The sequence below is a fragment of the Ammodytes marinus genome (assembly GCF_949987685.1).
Source record: "Ammodytes marinus genome assembly, chromosome: 6".
NCBI classification, from domain to species: domain Eukaryota; kingdom Metazoa; phylum Chordata; class Actinopteri; order Uranoscopiformes; family Ammodytidae; genus Ammodytes; species Ammodytes marinus.
Genome location: NC_137235.1, coordinates 7,377,312 through 7,399,825, shown reverse-complemented (window position 1 = coordinate 7,399,825; position 22,514 = coordinate 7,377,312). Strand labels below are relative to the sequence as shown.

Here is a 22,514-nt window from a genome sequence, read left to right as displayed (position 1 = left end):
AATCTGTATCAATTCGTATTATACTTGATCGTAGGGTTGTGATTTAAGATTATTTTCATAATTGATTAGTCTGCCAATATTGGAGAAATCATTTGGTCTGTAAAACATCAGATATTTTACTCATATCTAAACATTGTTTGTCACATTTTAGAAGCGGAGGCTGAAGGCTTATCAAAATAGTTGGAGAAATCTTTTCTTCGTTGTAGTAGAACAGAAAACCTAAGGGTTGAAAGTAAAATAAAAAGTGACCAAAGTTTGTATTACTGTTTAAGACTCCCAAGCAACATTCACATACAGTTTGGAAATAATTGCACACGGACAGCGGAGAGATTTTTTAGGAATAATTTATTGCCAGTAGGAAAGCGTGAGCTTGTGGCAGTATTCAATAAAAACCTTAACAAGGACATAGCATTGCTCACACACACATAGGCACCTGAAAAAGTCACGTGTCCATGGATAACTCTGCACTATAAATATATTGGGTCCCATTTTCTTGGTGGAAAAATAAAGAGGTTCCAAAGTCAAAATTTACAGACAAAACAAATAATAAAAATAAAAAAAACACAAGAATATGCAGTCGTTCATTGAAGACCCTTTTTGAAATGAGCAGGAGACAATAGAATTTACGAGTACACTGTGTTCGGAAAAGCCACGCTCTTTTCTTCTATTTTTTTTTAGGTTTCTTTATTGTGAATGTAAGCACAGTAAGGCTGATAATGTCACACCATTTAACTCTTTTTTTTTGTTGAAAATAAAAGCATAGAATATCTACAAAACCTAGTAAACTTTGAAATCAAAACTGTACATTTAAATTTACATTGAAAATGAGGATTTGTATAAAAACATTTTGCTTGGTTTTATTTATAGAAACAAAGATATTGTTGTGAAATACTTCTTTTTTTCATGATGCTTTTGCTGTTGTACATTGACATGTTGATGCTTCGGACAATCCACTTCCTGTTTATGATGACAGTTACTTAAAGCAATGACACCGCTAACTCAAAGGGGCAGGAGTTGGACTGAGCAGACGTTCAGATGCTACAGAGTTTTCCGATAGCCTCGTGAGATCTTCTCAGCCGATTGGCCTTCACAACCAGTCTCAACAACCCCTGTGTTTTGACTCAAATCATTGTGTGTGTGTGTGTGTGTGTGTGTGTGTGTGTGTGTGTATGTGTATATGAGTGTGTGTGCGTAGTGATGTGTTTTCTTATGTGTACACATACTGTGCATGTTTGGTGTGGGTGGTGTGTGTGTGTGTGTGTGTGTGTGTGTGTGTGTGTGTGTGTGTGTGTGTGTGTGTGCGCGCGTGTGTGTGTGTGTGTGTGAAGGGCTAACAAGTTGTAGCTGTGGGTTCAGGCACTTTTGTTTGGATCCAGTGTCAGACTTCAGTGTGCTGTTGGGAGTCCAGCCCCGGGATGACCAGCCGCTCCAAGTGGAGGGCTCCCTCGTCGCCGCTCTCGTAGTCGCTGATCATGGCCTCAGACTCCTCGCAGCACGCCGACATGTCCGAGCAGGAGGCTGTGGACGTGTACAGAGACATGGACATGTTGTCCAGAGCGGAGGAGTCAAAGTCCCGACTACAACCCAGCGGGTAGCCCCCCCTGTAGCCCATGGTGGAGGCCGGGGTGGTGTTGGTGGAGGTGGAGTTGGCGCCCTGGCCCTCGGTCTCCCCCCCGTCGCTTGCGTAGGAGTGTTGTGGCAGGTACTGGTTAAGGCTGTAGAGGTGGGGCAGGGCCGGGCGCTGGCGGACCCCCGGCGAGCCTCCCGGTCCTCCGCTGGCCGTGTCACAGCGGTCTGCGTACTCGGGCAGAGGAGGAGGGGGAAGGTCGTCGTTAGCGGGGAAGTCCTCTGGCGGCGGGGGGAAGTCACTCTCAATGTCGAAGCCGCCGGGATAGTAGTCGGTGTCGATGGCACTCTGGTCGCTGTACAGGGGGGCGGGCGACTCCACAACCTCATACTGTGGAAACTCCTGGATTCCAGGAAGTTGAACACTTGGCATCCAATCAGATGTGTCCCAGTGATATCCTGTTTGATCAACAAACGCATAAGGACAGTCATGAGGGTTTTGCTCCAAAGTACAATAGTTAACATTCACCAGATGCCATCGTGTTAATATTAAAAATCCACGCCATGCAACAGTAACACGAAACAAAGCCACACCAACACAATGAGTTGTTCATTAATAAAACACATCATTTCACACCACTTTGTGAGAACAACTTTTTTTGACACACCGCAGACACATTCAGAGATTTAAAAACACGGGGGAAAAAGCAAAACAAATTCAAAATCTATTTCTGCGTGCCTCTGATATCTCAGTTATCTCTTGTTATAAACAGAAAAAAGTTGAAAACAAAAAATCATCTTTGAGTATTGTTGTTTCTGATTAACAATCTAAACTTAGCATATAAACACATTTTAATCAAATGTGATTTTACAAACTAACCCTGCCTTACATAAAATACCACGAGTGCTTGTGGTTGTAGCTGGCAAACCAATATCATGGCTCAAAGTTGTGTTGTAAAAATTGCGGTTTAATCTACATATTCTGTTTCACATCGAGACAGGTCAAATAACAGAAAAGGAAAATGCTCTAACTTCCATTTCACTGTGACTTAAATGTAGAGTCGTTGTTCCCTCCACTAATTCACCAAAAAATAGAATGGCACCTAAACCACAGATTGTGCATGTCAGGGTTTAAAGTATTTTAAAAACAGTAACTGTAAATCCTGCAACAAACACATACAACAACACATACATACACACACACACACAAATGACTTCTTTCCGGTCATTCAAAATCTCCAGTTAGATCCCATAATGCTCGGATAAACACTTTCTTTAGAGCTATCACAGCATCAAAGCCATGCATGGGAACATTTTGGGGGCTATAAATAATCGCACAGTGGCAGACATAACACCTTGTTGTGAGGCTACTGATGCAGAAAGCGCTCAGTGTCATATTAAACAGCAGGTTCAACTGTCTTCTCATTAGGCTTTTGGGGGGGGGGGTTAGTGGTTACAAGTTATAAGGGGGGTGGGATCATTGGGAACACCACGGAACATCAGGCAAACAAAGATGTAAAAAGTCACCTCTCGGGTTCTTGAGATCATGAGCCAAAAAAGACTCTTTATATGTAGCAGACGGAGGAGAAAGGAGAGAAAGAACAAGGCAAGTTAATACCTGAGAGATAGAACAATCGACTAAGAACACTAATGAAATGAGGACAATGAATGGAACACAAGATGATGATAAAGAGAGCGACAGGGTATTATATGAACAACAGGTCTGCCATTTTCTTAAACAGACTTCTTGACACGTGTTGCCAAGGATCAAAACGGGGACGTGAAGTAAACAGTTCTGTATTTGCATAATATATTTTTAATTAGAGGGTGAATCCAAACAGTAACGGGTTGGATGAGGTTTTGTCAGCGTAAGAAAATGGCAGCTCGACAGCCTTACACTTCACATCCCGACACCAAGGTACAAAACTATTGTCAGAGGGAAGCAATAAAAGAGCTGTACCTGTTCCTTCCACAGTGTCAACAACAGAGTTGACACGGTGGAGTACTGTCACTATGGAGGCTTGCGAGAGGCAGGGGAAGGGGAGAGTGGGTGGAGGAGATGGAGCACAAGTACAAATGCTATTACAATTTAAAAACAAAAACAAACACATGGAGTGCATTTTGGAGGGAGTGATGCCAATACAAATGACACTTCCCACATACATTACTGTCCTTGTTTCTGGACACAATGATTATTTTTTTCTTTCATTTGAGTGTCGACAGCGCTGAATGTTGAGGGGGGTTTATGGCTGGGCACAAGACAATGGTGGAAGGCGACACAGTAGGGGGGAGAGTCTGGTTTTCTTTGTGCAAGATGACACGCAACAACAACATACTGAGATGCTACGGGGTGCCATTGACAGTACAGATGGAAGAATCAGTGAAATTCCCAGGAGATATAAAGATAATTCCAGCCCCATCACAGAGCAAACAGCTTATGTAATAGAAATGAGCTGTTTAGGATATAATCAATTACAAATTCAATTTAGGAAACATTCTTATTTTTTAGGTCAGAGGTGAAGGGGTTTGATGACTTATGAGCAGCACAATCTCCACTATGAAATTCTAGTAATGAAATGGGAGTAATAATAAGTGTGACATAAAGAGGAAAAAATGGGGAAACATGACGTGGCTCTGTGTATACCCTTGTGAAATGTTCCTTGACGTTTGCTATTTACGTCTGTTTGAAGCTATATTTTGGAAAGAAAAGAAAAAAACAGACAAAAGAAAAGATAAGGCATGCATGTAAATACATAAAAAAAGGAAAAGAAGAAAAATTAAAATCTGTCAAAGTCAATGACCTCGTGAACATAACGTATCTGCTTTGAGTCATCAAACTCCTTTTGACCTCAGGTAAACTGAACTGAGAGCCTGGAAGAATAGAACAGCTTTTTCCCCCCATCAAATCAAATAAATATAAAATCCTGGGAGAATTACACAGTGCAAGTAGTTGTGATTGCTTCCGTCTGTACCGGTGGTGATTGTAGGACTTACAGGCTGGACCCCCCTATTTAAAACCTTGTTCTGGACCTGTGGACTGATTTGATCCATATGGGAGCTGAAGCCCCGCAGCAAAAAGAAAGAGAAAAAGAACATGTGACCCAGGAGGCAGCGTTTAGGCCCCTCCACTATTGAGCGTGCAAAGAGACAGTGTTAGAGTCAAAATCAACAAGGCTGTACAAGGCAAAAGTAGCTGCTGCAAAAACCCAGCAGGCTGATCAGACAAAAAGACAAAAGGCAATAACATATTGAGAAAGGCAAAAAGACATCTCATACAAATATGTGCTTAAAATACGGCATTTTTCAAACTATGCTTTCTTGTTTTGTTTTTTTCAACATACTGAGCGTGAGCATACCGTTATCATCGCAGGACTCTGACTGGAAGGAGCTGAGGGAATGGACCTCAGACATGCTGCCCCTGGTGTTGTAGGGGTGACAGGCACTGTCCTCCACAGGCTTCTTGGACAGGCACGGCTCCAAGTCCACTACTTTAGCTGCAAGAGAAAGCACAGGTTTGATGTAAAGTGGGAAATTATTAAGTGTATTTATTATTAGATTTTTCGGTAAATTCACTGTCCATATATGTTGAATGTTATACTTTCCTGTAGAACATGTCTGCACATTCACAAAAAAAACATGCTATAGATATATGAATACAATAAATGTCATAATAGAGGTAATTTACCACTAAATGCTACTCCTGCCAACGCACAATGACTTAAGCAGTTGCAGCCCAGAAAGCCACACCTACCATCATAATCATAGTCCCAGTTTGGCTTCTGGATGGAGTCGCTGTCTGAGACTGAGTTGGAGGGAGGAGGAGGGGGGAGGTTGGGCGCCACGCTGCACACGGCCACGGTCTTGCGGTGTCCGTGCACAGTGTCTGGGTTGAAGGTGCTGAACTCGGGATGCTCCGGTATGGCTGAGCCCTCGAATGAATTCCTGTCCAGGTTGTTCCTGGAGTCGCTAGGGATGCTGGGAGTGTAGGAGATGGGCCTGACGGGCACCTGGGGCGGGATGTCAGAGTAGATGTTCTTGTTGAGTTTGGCGTCAAAGTAGGGCCTCTGGAGGAAGGAGTGAGGCACGGGCCCCCCCAGGTGTTTGTCCTGGCTGCTCTTGGCCTTGCTGCGACACGCCTTCTTGCGGATGATGATGAAGAGGAGGACCAGGATGAAGATGCTGGAGACAAAGACCACGATGCCGATCACCTCCTCCAGGCCGATGTTCCAGGACGTGGAGACGAACTCGTTGCGGACCTCGGCGCGCAGTTCACACATCTGTCCACTGAATCCCAGAGAGCAGTTACACTTGTAGGAGCCGTACGTGTTCTGGCACTGGCCTCCGTTGGCACAGGGGTTCTTGATGCACTCGTCCACGTCACTCAGACACCTGGACACACAATGCATTGACATTGAGTGACAGGTGGTTTGACGGTGAAATGCAGATCTGACTTGTCTAGTTGGAGATGAATACATTATTTATAGAGTTTTGTTCATGAAATTCAAATAAAAAAAATGCACATACCTTTCTCCCTGGAAGCCTCCTTCACACTCACATACTGGGCCATCCAGACTGTCAATACACTTCCCACTGTTTTTACAAGGGTTGTCTCTGCAGTACGGCCCCAACTGGCACCTGTATCAAAAAAGTCAGTGTAAAAAATGTGTTTTCACTAGTGAATTACTAAATATGACAAACATACATTTTATACTGTGGCAGAATGCACTAGAATGTTAAGTAATGATGGAATTCATAAATGCAGGACCAAAAAGATAATGCTGCCATACCGTTGTCCCGAGTATTGCCCTCTGCATTGGCAGTGGAAGTCGTCTGCCCGTGGTATACAGGTGCCCCCGTACAGGCAGGGATTGGAGGCACAAGGGCTTATTCCAATCTCACAGTGAGCGCCCATGAAAGAGGCCGGACATTTACAGAAGTAGCCTGTGGAGTTTAGAATTAAAAAAGAGTTGTGAAGACAATGACACTGAAGAAGTGGTCATTTTAAACAAACTGTAAATTCACAAATCCATGTTGGAAACAGTGGGCGGAGGGGGGAATGTTGTTTCCTAAAACAGATAGAGGTCGGCCATACAAAAAAAGCCAGAGGATCAACTGGACCTTTTACTTTAATGGCTCACTTGGTAATTCCCGCACAATTTACATTCATTTAAATAGTACAACTACAACACCAAGATATACTTACCACACTTTCTCCTTTTTTTAAATTGAGCTGATATTACTGAAAGTCAACACGGATGATTAACACAAAAGCCCTTAGAGAATACATGATCAGATTTAGGGAATTTAGGGCACAAGTAAAACTGTTCTTAATCTCCCCGAGTCCTAAAAAAAATGTGCAGGTGCTCAAGTAGTATAAGAGACAAAAAAAAGTCTGGAATGTAACTTTGAGTGAACAGCGGAAATTGTGAGCGAGTGCAATGAGCTGAGCAGGACATAATGTACCTCCATTAGGCAGCGAGGTGCAGCTGCCTCCGTTGGTGCAGGGGTTGCTGGAACAACTCTCAGCGTGTGCGAGCGCGCAGCCCGGAGCCACGTCCACGATGTCCTCCAGGACAGCGTGCGCCCGCTGAGCCTTGGTGTTTAGCGGTAGCTCCAGGCCGTTCAGACTCATTGCCTCCATACAGCCTCGCAGACCGTTGGTGACGGGCAGGCTGCGGCCCAGGCGAGCCGTGGTGAGCTGCCGTACGTGGCCCCCAAAGTAAATGCTGTTGTCCAGGTTGAGGGTCCGCAGCGTGCCGGGGGCCGTGCCCGAGGCGGCGTGCACCCGGTCCAGCACTAGCTTAGCGTAGTTACCGTCCACCTCCAGGGAGACGGTGTGCCACTCCCCGTCACTAACCTGAGCGCTGTGCACAGACACCAGGCCGGGCCCACTGCCACAGTCAAACTTGTACTGCAGACGGCCGTTCACAATCTAGTTTCAGGGTCAGAAAATACAGAGTTAGAACATGATGAACATTTAGAAGTCCAACTTAAGGGGGTTATTTATCTCACCAGTTTGTTTCCCCTTTTTGGTTTAACATCGGTGGAGAGATCTTAATTAATTCCCTCCCTATCAGAATATATAGTGTGATGAAATCCTTTTACATCTTATCTTAGCCAACAAAATCCACCAGACAATATCACTTTTACAGCTTAACTTTATAAGTTCTGTGCATGCCTCTCAATAAAAGAGATTATAAAAGCCTTACATGGCAGCCTGGTAAACAATAACTGTCTCTTAGGAAGCCAGGTTTTAGCTACAGTCTGCTGTGCAGACAGCTACAGCAGACAGACTCTGAAAGGAATGTGTGGAAAACGGCTTTCTGTTTCCCTCCCAGTATTAAAATAGCTCTTGTGTGTGATTTTTTTTCAGCCCACCACAACATTCCCATAGTGCCTTCATGTGAAAGGTTCTTTTAAAAATGGCTTTTTGAGCCCTTCAGAATCGTTGGTCGGTAAACATGGCAGGATGGTCTCAGGGGAGAGCAGGTCTGTTGTGTGTTTATTACGCCCTTCTGATATGGAAATGCACGGCAGTGACATAGAGACAAGCTTTGAAATGCAATGGGACACTCAGTCAAGATCTAATTATGATAAGAGAGGTTATTATTTCAGGTTTAAATGGACTGTTATGGCTAAGTAATGAGGCCAGACAAATACATTTAGACAGGCACAGGCACACACCTCGAGGATGCTGTAGTCGGTTCCTTTAGCGTACATGATGGTAGCGTGGCTGGAGAAGGTCCTGAGCCTCAGAGACAGTCTCATCAACTCCTTGTTCTCGTTCTCCATCAGACGGTATTTCACATAGCCGCTGCCGCTGAATGTCAGCGAGTGGCCATCTGAAATTGAGTCACAGACATTTGTTAAGAGGCGCAGAGACAACATTCTAAATTCAAGAGGATCAAACATTAACAACAACAGAAGTTGGGTGAAGGTCAAATATAACCGGGAACATTAGATTAAGAGGTGGGTGGTCTTACCGGAGCATTTGCCCTTTTTGCCCTCTGGACACACACAGCTGTACACGGTCTCTCTAGGATCAGCCACACACTCCATGCCCTCGGGACAGGGGTTGTTCTCACACATGTTGTTCACCACAGGGCATTTGCCGCCTGAATACAAACTTTTACTCAGAACGGGAGTTTCTAACAGACAGTAAATGTGTAAATGTGCATCAATGAGTCTGTGAAGGACCTACCTTCACACTGACAGGTTGCGGTTCTCAGGTGTCGTGGGGTAACAAAGCTGATGCGAGCCGTGCTGTGAGTGGACATGGCGCTCTTATCCAGAGAGATGACCTCATCACAGAAGTGTAACGGACAGTCCAGACCGGAGCACAGCTTCTGCACCACGCGCAAGATCCGAACCCCCGTCATTTCCTCGATCACGGCCGCAGAAGAGTTCAGCTTACGGAAGACCACCTGAACACAACGGAAACATGAACAAATAGACTCAATCAACACACTACTAATTACTGAAAATCAATCAGCAACAATCACTTATCAAGCGGGTAACAACAACAACAACAACAACAACAACAACAACAACAAAATAGTGACAAGTAGAGCTGAAAGAATTAGCTATTTAATCAATTAGTTGATTGACAGTAAATGAAACTGTGTAAATGTGAAGATCTTTAGCTTTCCCCTCTTTTCATCCCAAACTGAATAGCTTTGCGTTTGGGACTGTTGGTTGTACAGAATAAGTCATTTAAATGTTTCACAAATTTCCTACATTTTAGAGACTTAACATTTAATCAATTATTGATTGATTGCTGCAGCCTAAAACATAGAATCATAAAGCCAGCCTTTTACCTCTTGAGACTGGTACGGGCTGCCTGATCTCTCCAGGGTCATCAACACATCCAGATCTCCTTGCTCTGAAAGCTGCAGGCTCACCAGCTGGACCTCGCTCCTCCTGACTCCGGCTATGTTCCTCAGCGCCCGCTGGAAGTTGCGCCAGTAGTCGCCGATAAACTCCTCGGGGGCGATGTTTGCAAAGCGCACGGCGATGGAGTTGTCCAGAGCCTGGCGCGCCGCTTGCTTAACGTGCACTGTGACGTCAGCGGCCGAGGTGAAGCGCCCGTCTGTCACAGTCACGTTGAGCGGGTAGTGGCCCACGTCGAGTGGCCGCAGCGCAATGATTTTACCGTCAGAGGAGGACACTGAAAACGTGGCGCCGCTCTCGTCTGAGGCAGAGGCGGAGGAGGAGGGGGCCATGCTGTAGGTGAGCGTATCGTAGATGTCTTGGTCCGTGGCGTGGATCTTCCCCAGCACGCCACCGGGGTATTCGTCGTCAGCTGTGATCACGAAGATGTCCAGAGGCAGGATGGCAGGAGGGTAGACGCTCTCCTCGATGATGCGCACGCTGATGAAGGCGGTGGAGAAGAGCTGAGGTTTGCCACTGTCCAGCACCTAAACCACAGACAAGAGACAAGAGGATAAATACAAGATTTTTGAACAGTTTTTACCCCTAAAGTTATAACCATACTGAACTCTGAACTTAAAAAAGCTGCTCCGAGGAACTGTCAGTTTTTATTCTTTTCTGGCACCCCCTTTGGACAAAAGTGGTAGTGTTTTTACTACCCCAGCTGTAGTTCATGGGCGAGCGTACCCATGACAAAGGCATTAAAAAAGCTATAAAAAAACGCATTCTTTTTCACCGATGGTCTCATTTAAAAGTTCCTCGTAGCACCTTCAAATACATTACAGCTTTGAGGTGCAATAACATATTATGTGCAATAGTATCAATGAGCACTTGTGTCACATTTGAACGGCATACGTTGGCTGTGAGTATATGATAGAGAATGTGATGAAATGAATACATCACTTATTATCTATTGTATTGAGTCCGGTCCTTGAGTGCACCTGAATTTCTTTGTATGTTTTGCACAATGACAATAATGTATCTTATCTTATCTTACTTTACAAGTATGAGGATATTCTGTTCACTGGATTATTTTTTTTTCAGCAAGCATATTTTTTTTTGCCAACAGCAGAGGGCAATCAAGATCCTTCACTTATATCCCTGCTATATACTGCTGGTGTAGTGGACATTAAAGCCATCAAAACATCTACAGTTTCACAATTTTTACACAGATGGTCGGTCACTAACTCTACAAAAACAAAACAACTCTGACTCGAATATGAGTGTAACAAGATATCACACTTACAGCTCATATCCAATCTGCCCACTCGTTCCCCCCCCCCCCCCCTCTCTGTTCTTTCCTCTACTGTAAAGGTGACACATCAACACCCAGCAACGCACGCCAACTCAAAGCAAATGACTTTGATTTACGATTCCCCTGTGAGATTACACTCGGATGAAGCAGCTTTTCAAATGAATCGTTTGCAAGTTGCAAAGCTTTACTCGGTAGTAGTAGAAGTAAGTCATTTGTTTCGGTCCACGATAGCAAAGCAGAGTACACACATTGTTGGTAGATCAATAGAACATTGGCCGATAATTAACCATAGTTAATTAAACAAAACAAAACATTAAACCCATTGTTTAAGAATATAGAATGTACAAGGTTCGAAAGATGCAGATGTAGGGATGAGTATCGACTAGATGGGGGGGTAAAAAGAAGAAGAAGAAAGAGGAGTGAGCATGACAGAGAGAGGGTTTGGAGAGGGGAGACAAATAGATCAGGTTGCCGTGGCTTGACGGTAAAATCAATACAACCTCTCAACTCTGGTTTCTCCCCGGCGCTGTGACTCACCTGTGCTTGAAGTAGGTAGTGTTCTTTAGTGTTCCTGTCCAGCGCCCCCGCGGCCACTAGCGCTCCCAGCTGATTGATGCGGAAGGCCTCGTCCTCGTTCCCCTCCGTGATGGCAAAGGTGAACGGTGGGCCATTGTGGGAGGCGTCCCGATCGGTTACTGTGAGCTGAAGAACACTCGTGCCCTTTGGTCGATTCTCCTGGTCGGACACAAGAGAGAGAGAGAGAGAGAGAGAGAGAGAGAGAGAGAGAGAGAGAGAGAGAGAGAGAGAGAGAGAGAGAGAGAGAGAGAGAGAGAGAGAGAGAGAGAGAGAGAGAGAGAGAGAGAGAGAGAGAGAGAGAGCGCTTGGTCAATATATGTGGCGAGATGAGGTGACGCTGGTGCTCTTTAGTTCTATGATGGTTTGACAATGTATTTTTGTTTTCCCAGAACGCAAAATAATGTATGTGCAACCGCAGAGCATTGCTTAAGTGGAGGAAAAACCGAGGCGACAGGACAGACAAAGTGGAAAACACATTGTGAACATTAATGTTCCTTTTAAGTTGATATAGTGACCTTTGAGTCAGTTTCAATCAATCTAAGTCCATCTGAGTCTTTAGTCGCTAAATGCACTATAGTACAGCTAAGTACTGTATAGTGGGCTTCTAGTGCTTTTTCACTGGTAATTACTTTTTGAAAGCAGTGGGAGTGAACCAAAACTGTGAAGTGGCAGGCCAGAAAATCAAATCAATGACCTGGAGGATGGGTCATAATTATCTGTGGGTACCGGAGGCAACACCTTTGACATCACGCATAATCATTTGATCCATTGCTTGAATATAAATAGTGATTGTAGCCTCTTAAAAGATTAGGGCAAAGTTACTTCCATCTTCTGGTCCAACAGCATGTGCCAAGGTTGTGGCTATGCTTCTGACGAGTTCCAGTAAAAGGAAATATGTCAGTTTCACAGTAAATGCGTATGTACTGTATGTAATGTTCCCCTGGATAAGATTCAGATCCATCCTTTATTTTCACTCTTTCAACTCCTTTAAGACTCACTTGTATGTTCTATCCTTTAAAACAATCCTGTTGGTGTATGCAGTATGGGCTTGTTCAGTTTTTGTGTTTTTTTGTTGTTCTTTTGCTTCACTTTGATCAAGGCTTCCACAGTGAGTCAAATAAAGCCAGTCGGGATTTTTTCAAAGGCAGAACAACGTTTCATCCTGAAGAGCTTGAGTGCAATGTGTAGGTTCAGCACATCCTCAAAGTATCTCTTAAAATGCTTTGCAAGTTTTTCTAAACAAGAACAAATTCTACAAATCATCTTCCCTCTTACCTTTGGAATCTTTTTGAAAACATATTTTTTTAATGTTTCATACAAGAATAGAGGTGCTTTTCATTTAATTCCTCTCATTCTTACAGATGTTCCCTTCACACCAGCTAACCGTCCATTGTCAGCTTAGGATCTTGCCCACTCATTAAAGGTCAGCAATTCTCCTCTGTATGTAGTGTGTGTGTGTGTGTGTGTGTGTGCGCGCTGAAAGAAATCCAGTGTTAATACACAGCCTAGGCTCTGTATACTGGTATGTTGCTAGCTAAGTTGGGCTCTCTTTGCTAACATACTCTTTTACAGAGCCTAGGCTGTGTATTACCACACTTTTTTTCAGTGCACACACAGTAGGGACAGGTTGCAGATTGTGAGGAGATATTCACTGATCTGAACAAAAAGTGTTCTCCAAAGTCGCTGACTGTACCTTTAAAGCTGTCTAACAGTCTTTCTCCCATATCTGCATTCCTATACTTAAAATGCAGCCTCTGTCTCTCCATTCCCTCACCTCCCTCCTTTCTCCCTTGTCCTTACCTCTGTTCAAGCTCCATCCTGCTTCTTGACATTCTAGTCGCACAGTCTCCCATTATTTCTCCCTGTTAATCCCTCTCTCTCTCTCTGTGTCCACTGCAATCCCCCCTAGACCTCCCCCTCTCCTTCTCCCTTTCAAATCTTGCTCATTCTCATTCTCTCCACCTCTAACTAGCCATCTACCCTGGCCCTCATCCCCCTCTCACCTGGATTATAAGGCTGTAGTTGGCCTGGGAGAAGAGCGGCGGGTTGTCGTTGACGTCCGAGATGTCAATGTTGATCACGCAGCTGCTGGACAGAGGGGGCACCCCGTTGTCTGAGGCTACCACCGTCAGAGTGTACCCTGAAGTCTGGGGGGGAGAGAGAGAATGAGACAGAGAGAGAGAGAGAGAGAGAGAGAGAGAGAGACAGAGAGAGAGAGAGAGAATTAAAATACAGAGGAAAAGCTGCTTTTGTAAGCAGTAAAGCAGCTGACATCAGTAAACAAGCTTCCCTTTTAGCCCTGACATGACTCCAGATTGGATTCAGCGTCCGAGTGCAATTAGTTTCTCAGTGGATTAAAGCCTATGTGTACAGTCAGCATTGTATCTGCTTGTTTTCTCTTACTCCTTCCCTGTCCAGCTGGCGAGCGACTTTAAGCTCTCCCCGGACCGGATCGATGGTGAAGGGGCTGCCTTGGTTGCCGTCGGCGATGGAGTACCGCACGTGATTGTAAGAAGGGCCGTCGAAATCCTCAGCCATCACCTGCCAATGAACCAAACAATCAGAAGGTGGGTTAGACAACAATTCTTGAAGATGGCCTTTATTCTAATGTTAACAAATGTGTTGAGGTCCAAAAGAAAAACTATGTGTTCACTCTCTTACTGTGAATGATAGGGTCCTATGTGAACATGTAACTACCCATGCACCAATCAGGATGTAAGAACAATCAAATTAAAATGAGTTTTAAGTTTTCAGGAGCTTTAAAGCACGCAGTAAGGCTAATAAAGCCATTAGTCTATTATGTATCAAGTCAATCTGTAGAATTAAATATTGAGTATTTTGATAATCAATTCATACTCTGAATTGATTATCAGATGATGCAATTCATAATTTTCCGAGCAAAATACGAGAACAACATTTCCGTGTATCAGTTTCTTCAATGACTAGGATTTTGAGTTTTCTCTTTTATATCATAGTGAACTGAATATGGGTTATTGTTTGAACAAAACAAGACATCTGAAGACATAAAGTTAGAATCTAAAAAAACTATTTTCTGACATTTTAGAGGCAAGAAAATGTGTAGATTTGGTAGAATAATCGGTTGATTTATTGAAAATTAAAGGAATTGCTAGTTGTGGGCCTACTATTGCAATTTCACACAGATGCACACAATCCTTTCTATCACCCGCCTCAAACACACACACACACACACACACACACACACACACACACTCTTAAAACCCTCCAACCATCACATATTGAAAGGGATCCCCGGGGAAATCAGCAGACAGTGAAGATTTACAAGGAAGGAGACAATGGCAGGTATTAAAATAAAATTTTCGATGGGATAATTTATATTCAGGTACATTAGACACAGATAAATGGCCTAAGCAGAGGTTTTTTATGAGGGGGAGAGAGTAGGGGGTGGACAGAAACTGTGAAGATTTTACATGCAAGAGGTATAAAAATGCCTGATCTGTGTGATAACGGCTTAATGAGTCAAAAGCCTTTAAATCAAACAGTTCGAGCATGTGTGTCAGATAATGAATGAGAACAGGGATGCATTGAGCATGAAGAGCAGTGGTCCTAATTTAGATGTGCCACCAGATGGTGATTTGCCACAGGTGCAGATATGTGATAGTGTTCGCAGTGAATAATGGGCAGAGAGGAGAAAGGCAGTGATGGAGTAAATGAACGACCGAGGGAGGAGGTTAAACTCATAAAGGAAAGTGATGAAAAAGATGAATGATGTCACCACCATGCATGCAATTTTAGAGTAATTATGAGTTATTGCCCCATAACAATTACCTGCTGTGTGTAAACATGTTCCTGGAGATATTTTATTATATATATATTTTTATTTCACCTTTATTTCAAAATTATTATTATTACCAAACTAAAATTGGCAATGAGAACCCAGACAGCAACCAATACGTACACATGAGAAGTGTGCAGGTACATGGATGAATACTAAATGAAAAACCTTACTAATGTGTCATTGGGGAACTAGAATGTAAGACGTAGGTGTATATTCTTACCGCCATCACAGTCTTTCCCAGCTCGGTGTCCTCGCTGACGACAGCCGTGTAGACGTCCTGACTGAAGGCAGGTCTGTTGTCATTGACATCAGTCAGGTTGATGTTGACGGTTGCCATGTCGCTGAGCGGTGGCGAGCCTCCATCTGTAGCCTCTAAGGTGATGTAATATTCATGGGACGCCTCGTAGTCCAACGGCTCAATCACAAAGATGTCGCCTGAGGAGGATGAGGAGACGGGGGGGAAAAATCAGAGAGGTAGGGAGAGCTGGTTCATGTTTACAGTAATTCACACTACAGTGATGTGTTATTCAAATGAAAAAAAGCACAGAGTGCAGCACAGGAAACTACCAATCAATATGATCACAACTACTGTGCATGTTCTGCAGATGGGGTAAACTACTGTTACATTGCTGCTTTCAGGTAGACAACACAACTGAACAGGAATGCAGACTGTGTAGACAAAACAACTATTAGATGATATGGACAAAGAGGTACTGTTGTCTATATATGAAAGGTGCTCTGTTTAGTTTTCTTGTAAATAAAAGATTCTGTATTGTTCACATTCTGGAACCTAATAAACTTGATGTATGAATGTCCCTCCTCATAAAATATTTTTTTTAAATTCACGTTTGCTTGCTAGCAATCTTTTTCTTTGCTGCATTTTTGCTGCAATGCAATGCCTCCTTGTGTGCTACCAGCATCAACTGTTAATCAATGGCATAGAGTGAAACTTTGACAGGAGTGTGCCACTTTGTATGAGTACACAGTATTAGGGGTGTGAGGAGAGGTCATTATCTGTATCTGTATCTGTTCAACCAACAAAATTATCTGTATCTGTATCTGTATCCGGATACACAACAAGAAGTGGGCGTGGCGTATACCGGAAGTTTCTTTTACATTAGCCTACATTAAAGGAAGTCACACCTAAATTGATTTTCTAAACTAATATTCATTGTCAATGCAATTGTTTTCCCTTCAAAGCACCATATTGATGTAATATTGACATATAAGTCAAAAAGTCAGATATATTTTTACCTTTTCATCTCTCTCTTCTTTGTTCTCAGAATACGAAGAAATTCAGGGAACGAAAATATTGATAAATAACAGGCAAAATCTGTGCATAGTTAGTAAATGAGGGCCAGTGTTTTACTTTGAACTTAACTATGGTCTCCCTTTAAACCTGCAGTGTGTAGAATTTTGGGTTTTATTTCCTAGTAGACTTTGTATAAAATGATTATAATATCCCTAAGTATGTTTAATTTAGTGCATAATAGCTGAAAAAGATTTTTAGAATTATTTTTTCCCCCTTAGAAAGGGTCTCATATATGTCCATATTTCTCCATACTTTGGACCAAGGCATTGGCACCGCCATGTTGGAAGCGTCATGGTTGGAATGTCATCAGGTGCATTGTTTAGAATTTAGAATTGTTCTTGTCCTTGAAGACCACTGTAGCTTCTGTTATTATTCAAAAGGTATGGGGTTACCCAGGGAGCGTTGCATTCTAGAACTTTGTAGAAATTTCTAGAACTTTCTTGAAAACTAACTGGGGGAAATACAGCTGAATTTCATGATTTTTTTTATCTCTATCTCGCCCTCTTTGTTTACATTTGTTTTACTAAACTAAGATTTAGGAACAATCTGTATCAACGTATGTGCCAATCTCATAAACCCTAAATAATATCTTAACCTTTCCACAAAGCCATATGTGATTTTAATGTGTCAAATTCGCAGTTTCCGATTTTATTGTATGGGTCCTGAAGTAGGCCTAGGCGTAAACGCATTGATTGACAGCTGAACAAGTACAGGTCCTAAGCATCAGTTTGATGGAAACGTTGTGATGTTTAAAAGAGTTGAAGCAGTAGGCCTAGTGAATGTAAATACATCGGGGAAGGGCTGACGGTGACTCGGGGTGCAGCATATTCCATCTGTTGGGTTCGTCTCTTCTCCGCCACGGCAGCGGGTTACGAGGAAACTCAAATAAAAATGGCAGCGAATGCGACCGGTAGAACCCTCTATTCAAGGGAAAGGGAGAACGCATTGCGTTTATCAGTGGATAAAAAGAGAGAGACCACGGGTCACGGGACGCGCCCGGTCCTTCTCGTGTCCACCGCAGAACAGCTGTTAGTGTCATTCTACCTGTTGTGTCATTGAGGCGGAACGCGCTGCGTCAATTAGGCGCATAATATATAAAAAAAAATACTCCCCGAATAATAACGGGACTATTAGGAAATTATCCGTATCCGTATCTAACTCATTATCCGTGCTTATCCGAATACATATTCGGATTCGGGCTCATCCCTACACAGTATAAACAAATAAACAGCCCACTCTAAAAAAACATTGCTCCATAGCGCCACTAGTCGTCAGAAATTCAACATGGCACATTTAACCCCTGTGCTGAAAGTAAAACTCATCTACAGTATATCACGCTACCACATACCGGTGCGTGGGTCCACGCTGAACATGCCATGCTCATTTCCACTGATGATGCTGTAAGAGATGACTCCGTTAGCCTCTGTGTCCCGGCTAGCTGCCTGCACTCTCAGCAGCTGTGCGCCCACCGTCACATCCTCAGACACAGTGGCTGTGTATTCCCGGTGCTCAAACACTGGTGGGTTGTCGTTAATGTCCAGGACGGAGATCACAACGTGGCAGAGCGTGGAGAGACGTGGGGAGCCCTGGTCAACGGCGCGAGCCTTCAGCTCATATGCCGACTGCACTTCACGGTCTAGGGGACGCTCCAGGCTTATTACACCAGTGTGCTCGTCAATTGAGAAAAATCCATCAGCAGGATCGGCCAATGAATAGAGGATGTCGCTGTTGAGACCTGGAATGAAAGAAAAAGGACAAGTCAGGCTTATTTCATGGAAAGTGAATCTTCCTTACAGTGTTTACAATCATTCCTGTTCATCATGAAGGGAAACCTCTCAGTTTTCAGACTGTCTGTGTGTTGATATTGCTCGTCCTACTCCTCACAAGTCAGCAGAGAAGCTGGTGTAAAATGTTATCCTCACCGATAAGATTGATAGCCAGATCAGCAGGAATGCTACTTCGAATACAGGGCCTGAACAAGCATATTGATTCTTATATTGATGTATTGATTCTTAAATGATTAGAATCATCACCTTCCATTCTCCTTCCAAAACATCCATCTTTCACATAGCCTCTGTTAAACAGGAGCTGTAAACGTCTAATCCATGCCATCCTCATAACTCATGTCCTCCCACTAGCAAGACGCTCCCAGCAACAAGACAGAGACGGATCACAATAATAATCATAATGCCTTTCTGCAGGTGGCCCCCATTTGGTATACGCTATTATATTCCCATTTATCAGGTAAGTGCCCCCGTCCTCCGTGGATCTCATTATCATGCTGGGCAGACAACCACTAGGAGCCATGCGTATATGGTTTCCCATCACTTACAGTATATCTGCTCTGATCATCCTTGAGACAATTGCTTATGGTGGTTGGGTGAATTGTTTTGCCGAATCTCGATTGGCTATATTGCCTCACAGCATATGTTCATGATTGTACGTTCATATTAGTCCTATCATGGATGGAATGTGAAAGTAGAGCTTGAATTATCTGCAACTTCTTTGACATATATGACAGTAAACTGAGTATCTTTGTAATTTTGGATTGATGGCTAAATAATATATTTTTAATACACTGCTGTGGGCTTTTTTTACTAATTCTACTTAAATGTTAATGGGCAAAACAATTAAGCGATTAATCCAGGAAATAATTAGCAGATTAATCTATCAATATGATCCTTAGTCGCAACCCTATATTAAAGAAAATGCTTCAGGACCTATGTTTAAGCACTATTATCCCTGTAGATCACTTTAACATTACTAAAAGTGAACATAGTAACTGCACGATGACCTTTCAAGCTTCACAGACAGATTGTATTCAGAGGACAGCTTGTTCTTTTAGGACATCTTTCTTTACACCATAGGAGGCAAGATTGTCAAGGCAAAGGCAGACCATGATTAAATCCCTCCACACTGTAGCCACGTGAGAAATCGAATGAAGAAAATAAAAACGGCAAGGCAGTACAGAGGGCCAAGAGAGACACTCGGATCCAGACAGAGAGATAAAAGACAAAGCAGAATGTGAAAAGGAATGTGTGCACGCACATAACTTTAGTTTATCAAAGATCAAGGGCACCAGTTTGGGTCTGTTTATCTGTCCGCTTCGTAACAATTCCACACTGATAAGTGTTTCCCTTTCAGAGATTGTAACAGCATGCTGAACTGAGGAGTAGAAATGAGGGCAAGTATCAAACATCTTTCAGCCAAATGGGCAGGCGGATCATAGAGGCTGTGGCACAAGGCTGCCAGTGCCAGATATGAGTCCTCGCAGTGATGTGCACAGTCAACCGTCGATGGAGGATAAAGCAACTCTTTCCTCTTAGGAGAACGGTTACATTAGGATTCACATCTTTATGGTTGGCTGCAAGGACAGTTGACCTAAGCCTGAGTGAACTGGGTCAAAGCTGCCTATTTTTCATGCACACTCCACATGTTGCCTGGGACTTGCAAGTTGTGTTTTAGCCTGCACCTAAATCGAAAAACACTAGATGGAAACAAACAAGAACTCTCCTGATGTGCAATAAATACATACAAACTAAAATCCCTCTCTGCTTTCACTCTTTGAATTCTCAATAATTGTTGCCACTGGCTGGGCTGCAGGGAGCACCTTTCTCCCCACCTCTCCTTCATGTTCCCTTATCCTTGATATTCATGATTCGAGGCAACATTTTGTGCCAGCAAAGCCTCAGGGAAGAACTGTCTTAATACCAGCTCTTTTCCTTGCACCGTTTAATGTTTTACTCTGAGGGACCAGAGTTCCAGCATCACTTTCATTCTGTCAAACTGACAGTCCACCCCAAAACCAGGGAATGAGAACAGGAAATAGAAAGGGAGGGAGTCGATTCTTGGACAGTGAGCACGCTGAAGTGGTTCTTCAACCAGAATGTCCTGCTCCACTAAACTAAAGGTTTTAATCTGGAACGGCAGGTCTAATAGTTTCCTGGATAAAGTCTCAAGGAGCTTAAATGACTGTTTAACTGCATGGTTAAAGTTCTCAGTCTTATCCACGTGTGAGCTTCTCCGGTGGCAAAGACGCCTGTGATAAATATGAGGCCCAGTGGCTTTGCACCAGGCAAATGGAAAATTGCAATCAGCCCCTTAGAGGATTCAGCTTGAAGAGAGAAGAATTTCATTAGAGTGTAATGGAGCTTTTAATTTAAGGGGTTGATCATTCATGAAATTCCACATTTGTTATCCCTGCCTCTTGCCATTTAGTGTAACGCAGCTCCGTAAAGGAAAGATAATAACCTATGCATTGTGATTCAGCATTTAGCTGAGATGTACGTGCATGATGTAGGCCTAGACCAAGGATGTTTATGACCCTTTTCCATTGTGACCTTTAGAAATGGCATTGTTTGCCATTAACTGCATTTTAGGCATAATGAACAGACATATGTGAGCTAAGTGCCTCATAATCAACGTTCTATTGCCCAGGCAAGACTCTAAATTCTCTCACTTTAGGATTTTATTATTCATTCACTACTGTGGCGAAAATGTTACAGTCCCTAGTAATGACATAGATTTCAAAGAAAGTAGTCTTCAAACCCGTGAAAATGGCATTCGAATGCTCGCTAAATAAAATCTTGTGATGCATGCCAGTCTGGTTCATCTCACTACAAACCCTTTTGTGTCAACCAACTTATGAAGCTAACAATAACTTGACTAGATAACTAACTCCAGTTGATTACATATTAAGAATTGACTTTGTAATGGAGAAAAGTGAATTGACTATAGAAGGTAAAGGATTTACTTCCACTCTAGTAGATTCAAGTTTAAGGTAATGTTTGTTTCTTGAGTACATGGTCAAGGTAAGACATTTGTTTCAGAAGAACTCACCAGAATCAATGTCGTTTGCCAGCAGTTTGGCCACAAACGTGCCAGTCTCTGTGTTCTCAAAGACTGTAATGGTGTAAGGGTTGGAGGAGAACTGTGGCGGGTTGTCGTTGACGTCTTCCACGGTGATGTGGATGTCGGCCTCGCAGAATCGCCCTCCTCCGTCCACCGCCCGCACCTTGAACCGGTGCTCGTCTTGCTCCTCTCGGTCCAGGGGCTGCGAGGTCTTCAGCTCCCCTGAAGGTGAGACAGAAGAATATTGGCACAAAATACGTAAAGAAATGGTTGCCTTTGCTATTTATACAGAAAAAAAAAAAACATTCAATAATACGCTGAAGCACTGTACCCCGCTTGTCTACTGTCTACTAACCAAGTAAAAAACACATCCAAACAACCGATGGCTTTCTAGAGAGAGAGGAAGGGGATAAATAAGTAATTGAAGCACAAGAGGAGCGATAAAATGGCAAAGAGAGTGGGCTGATGAAGGAGCCCATCAGAGTTGGCAGCTAAGAGCAGCTTGGAAGTGTCTTGGGATGTGAGGAAGCCAACATAACCACAATCAACCACAATCTCTGTGGAAAACTCCAGCTTCTTGGCGGTCCTCATCTGCAGAAATCCTAATAGTCTGTGCTGAAAAAAAAACATACCCTAACAGTAGCTCTGCTGCTGGAAACTCAATACTGAGGTTTGCCAAATGACAGCTGGGTGGTATTTTTGCCTTATTGTCTGCATTGGTGATGGTCTTTCAGCAAAATAAGGCTTAATTTAGCAATTACTCAGGAACCCCATGCAGCAGCAGATGTGTTGTTTAGCTGTTTAAATCTACTGGCTTAGTTTGTTTTGTCCTTTTATGTGTTTGCTTTGCATTTGTTTTCAAATCAGGTCAGTGGCGATTGACTGCCGTTGTTTTTTTCTTCAAGTTTTTCTTATTTCCTTCTTCATCCCAGCAGCCAGATGGAATGTCTGATTCAAGTGGGTCTCCCAAAAGGAATTATTTACAGGCCAGAAGTATAGCAGTCATAAATTCAATTTAAGTGTGCAACTCTGTATTTTAGTGGCACTGTGGGTCCTTCAGTAGCCCTGTAGGGAAATGTTCTTGGATCGTTTAAAAAAAAATAAGAGTAAATAACAACTGGGCACAAGAAAAGCAGGCCTCCTACGTTGCTGGTAATGAGGTACACAAACAGAAACACAAATAAGAAAACTCTCAACATTTTGCTGAA

The 22,514-nt window shown here is 43.2% G+C and overlaps 1 protein-coding gene across 4 annotated transcripts in view; it reads right to left on the bottom strand.

Moving 5' to 3' along the window:
• Nucleotides 1-326: 326 nt before the first annotated feature.
• The window catches only part of fat1a (FAT atypical cadherin 1a), an 88,686-nt gene continuing 66,498 nt past the window's right edge, over nucleotides 327-22,514 (bottom strand). For 2 of the 4 annotated variants that reach the window (XM_080029300.1, XM_080029299.1), the window contains exons 13-28: nucleotides 21,295-21,528; nucleotides 17,804-18,190; nucleotides 15,364-15,578; nucleotides 13,730-13,867; nucleotides 13,330-13,473; nucleotides 11,288-11,485; nucleotides 9,384-9,983; nucleotides 8,768-8,990; nucleotides 8,550-8,681; nucleotides 8,251-8,408; nucleotides 7,030-7,498; nucleotides 6,354-6,507; nucleotides 6,091-6,201; nucleotides 5,252-5,955; nucleotides 4,923-5,060; nucleotides 327-2,025 (exon numbers count right to left, since the gene is read on the bottom strand). In XM_080029300.1, coding sequence (XP_079885426.1) covers nucleotides 1,379-2,025; nucleotides 4,923-5,060; nucleotides 5,252-5,955; nucleotides 6,091-6,201; nucleotides 6,354-6,507; nucleotides 7,030-7,498; nucleotides 8,251-8,408; nucleotides 8,550-8,681; nucleotides 8,768-8,990; nucleotides 9,384-9,983; nucleotides 11,288-11,485; nucleotides 13,330-13,473; nucleotides 13,730-13,867; nucleotides 15,364-15,578; nucleotides 17,804-18,190; nucleotides 21,295-21,528 — 4,652 coding nt within the window. In that variant the 3' untranslated portion in view covers nucleotides 327-1,378. Of the gene's footprint in view, nucleotides 2,026-3,093; nucleotides 3,130-4,922; nucleotides 5,061-5,251; nucleotides 5,956-6,090; nucleotides 6,202-6,353; nucleotides 6,508-7,029; nucleotides 7,499-8,250; nucleotides 8,409-8,549; nucleotides 8,682-8,767; nucleotides 8,991-9,383; nucleotides 9,984-11,287; nucleotides 11,486-13,329; nucleotides 13,474-13,729; nucleotides 13,868-15,363; nucleotides 15,579-17,803; nucleotides 18,191-21,294; nucleotides 21,529-22,514 lie in introns of all 4 variants that reach the window. The other 2 variants (XM_080029302.1, XM_080029301.1) reach the window with 2 other exon arrangements.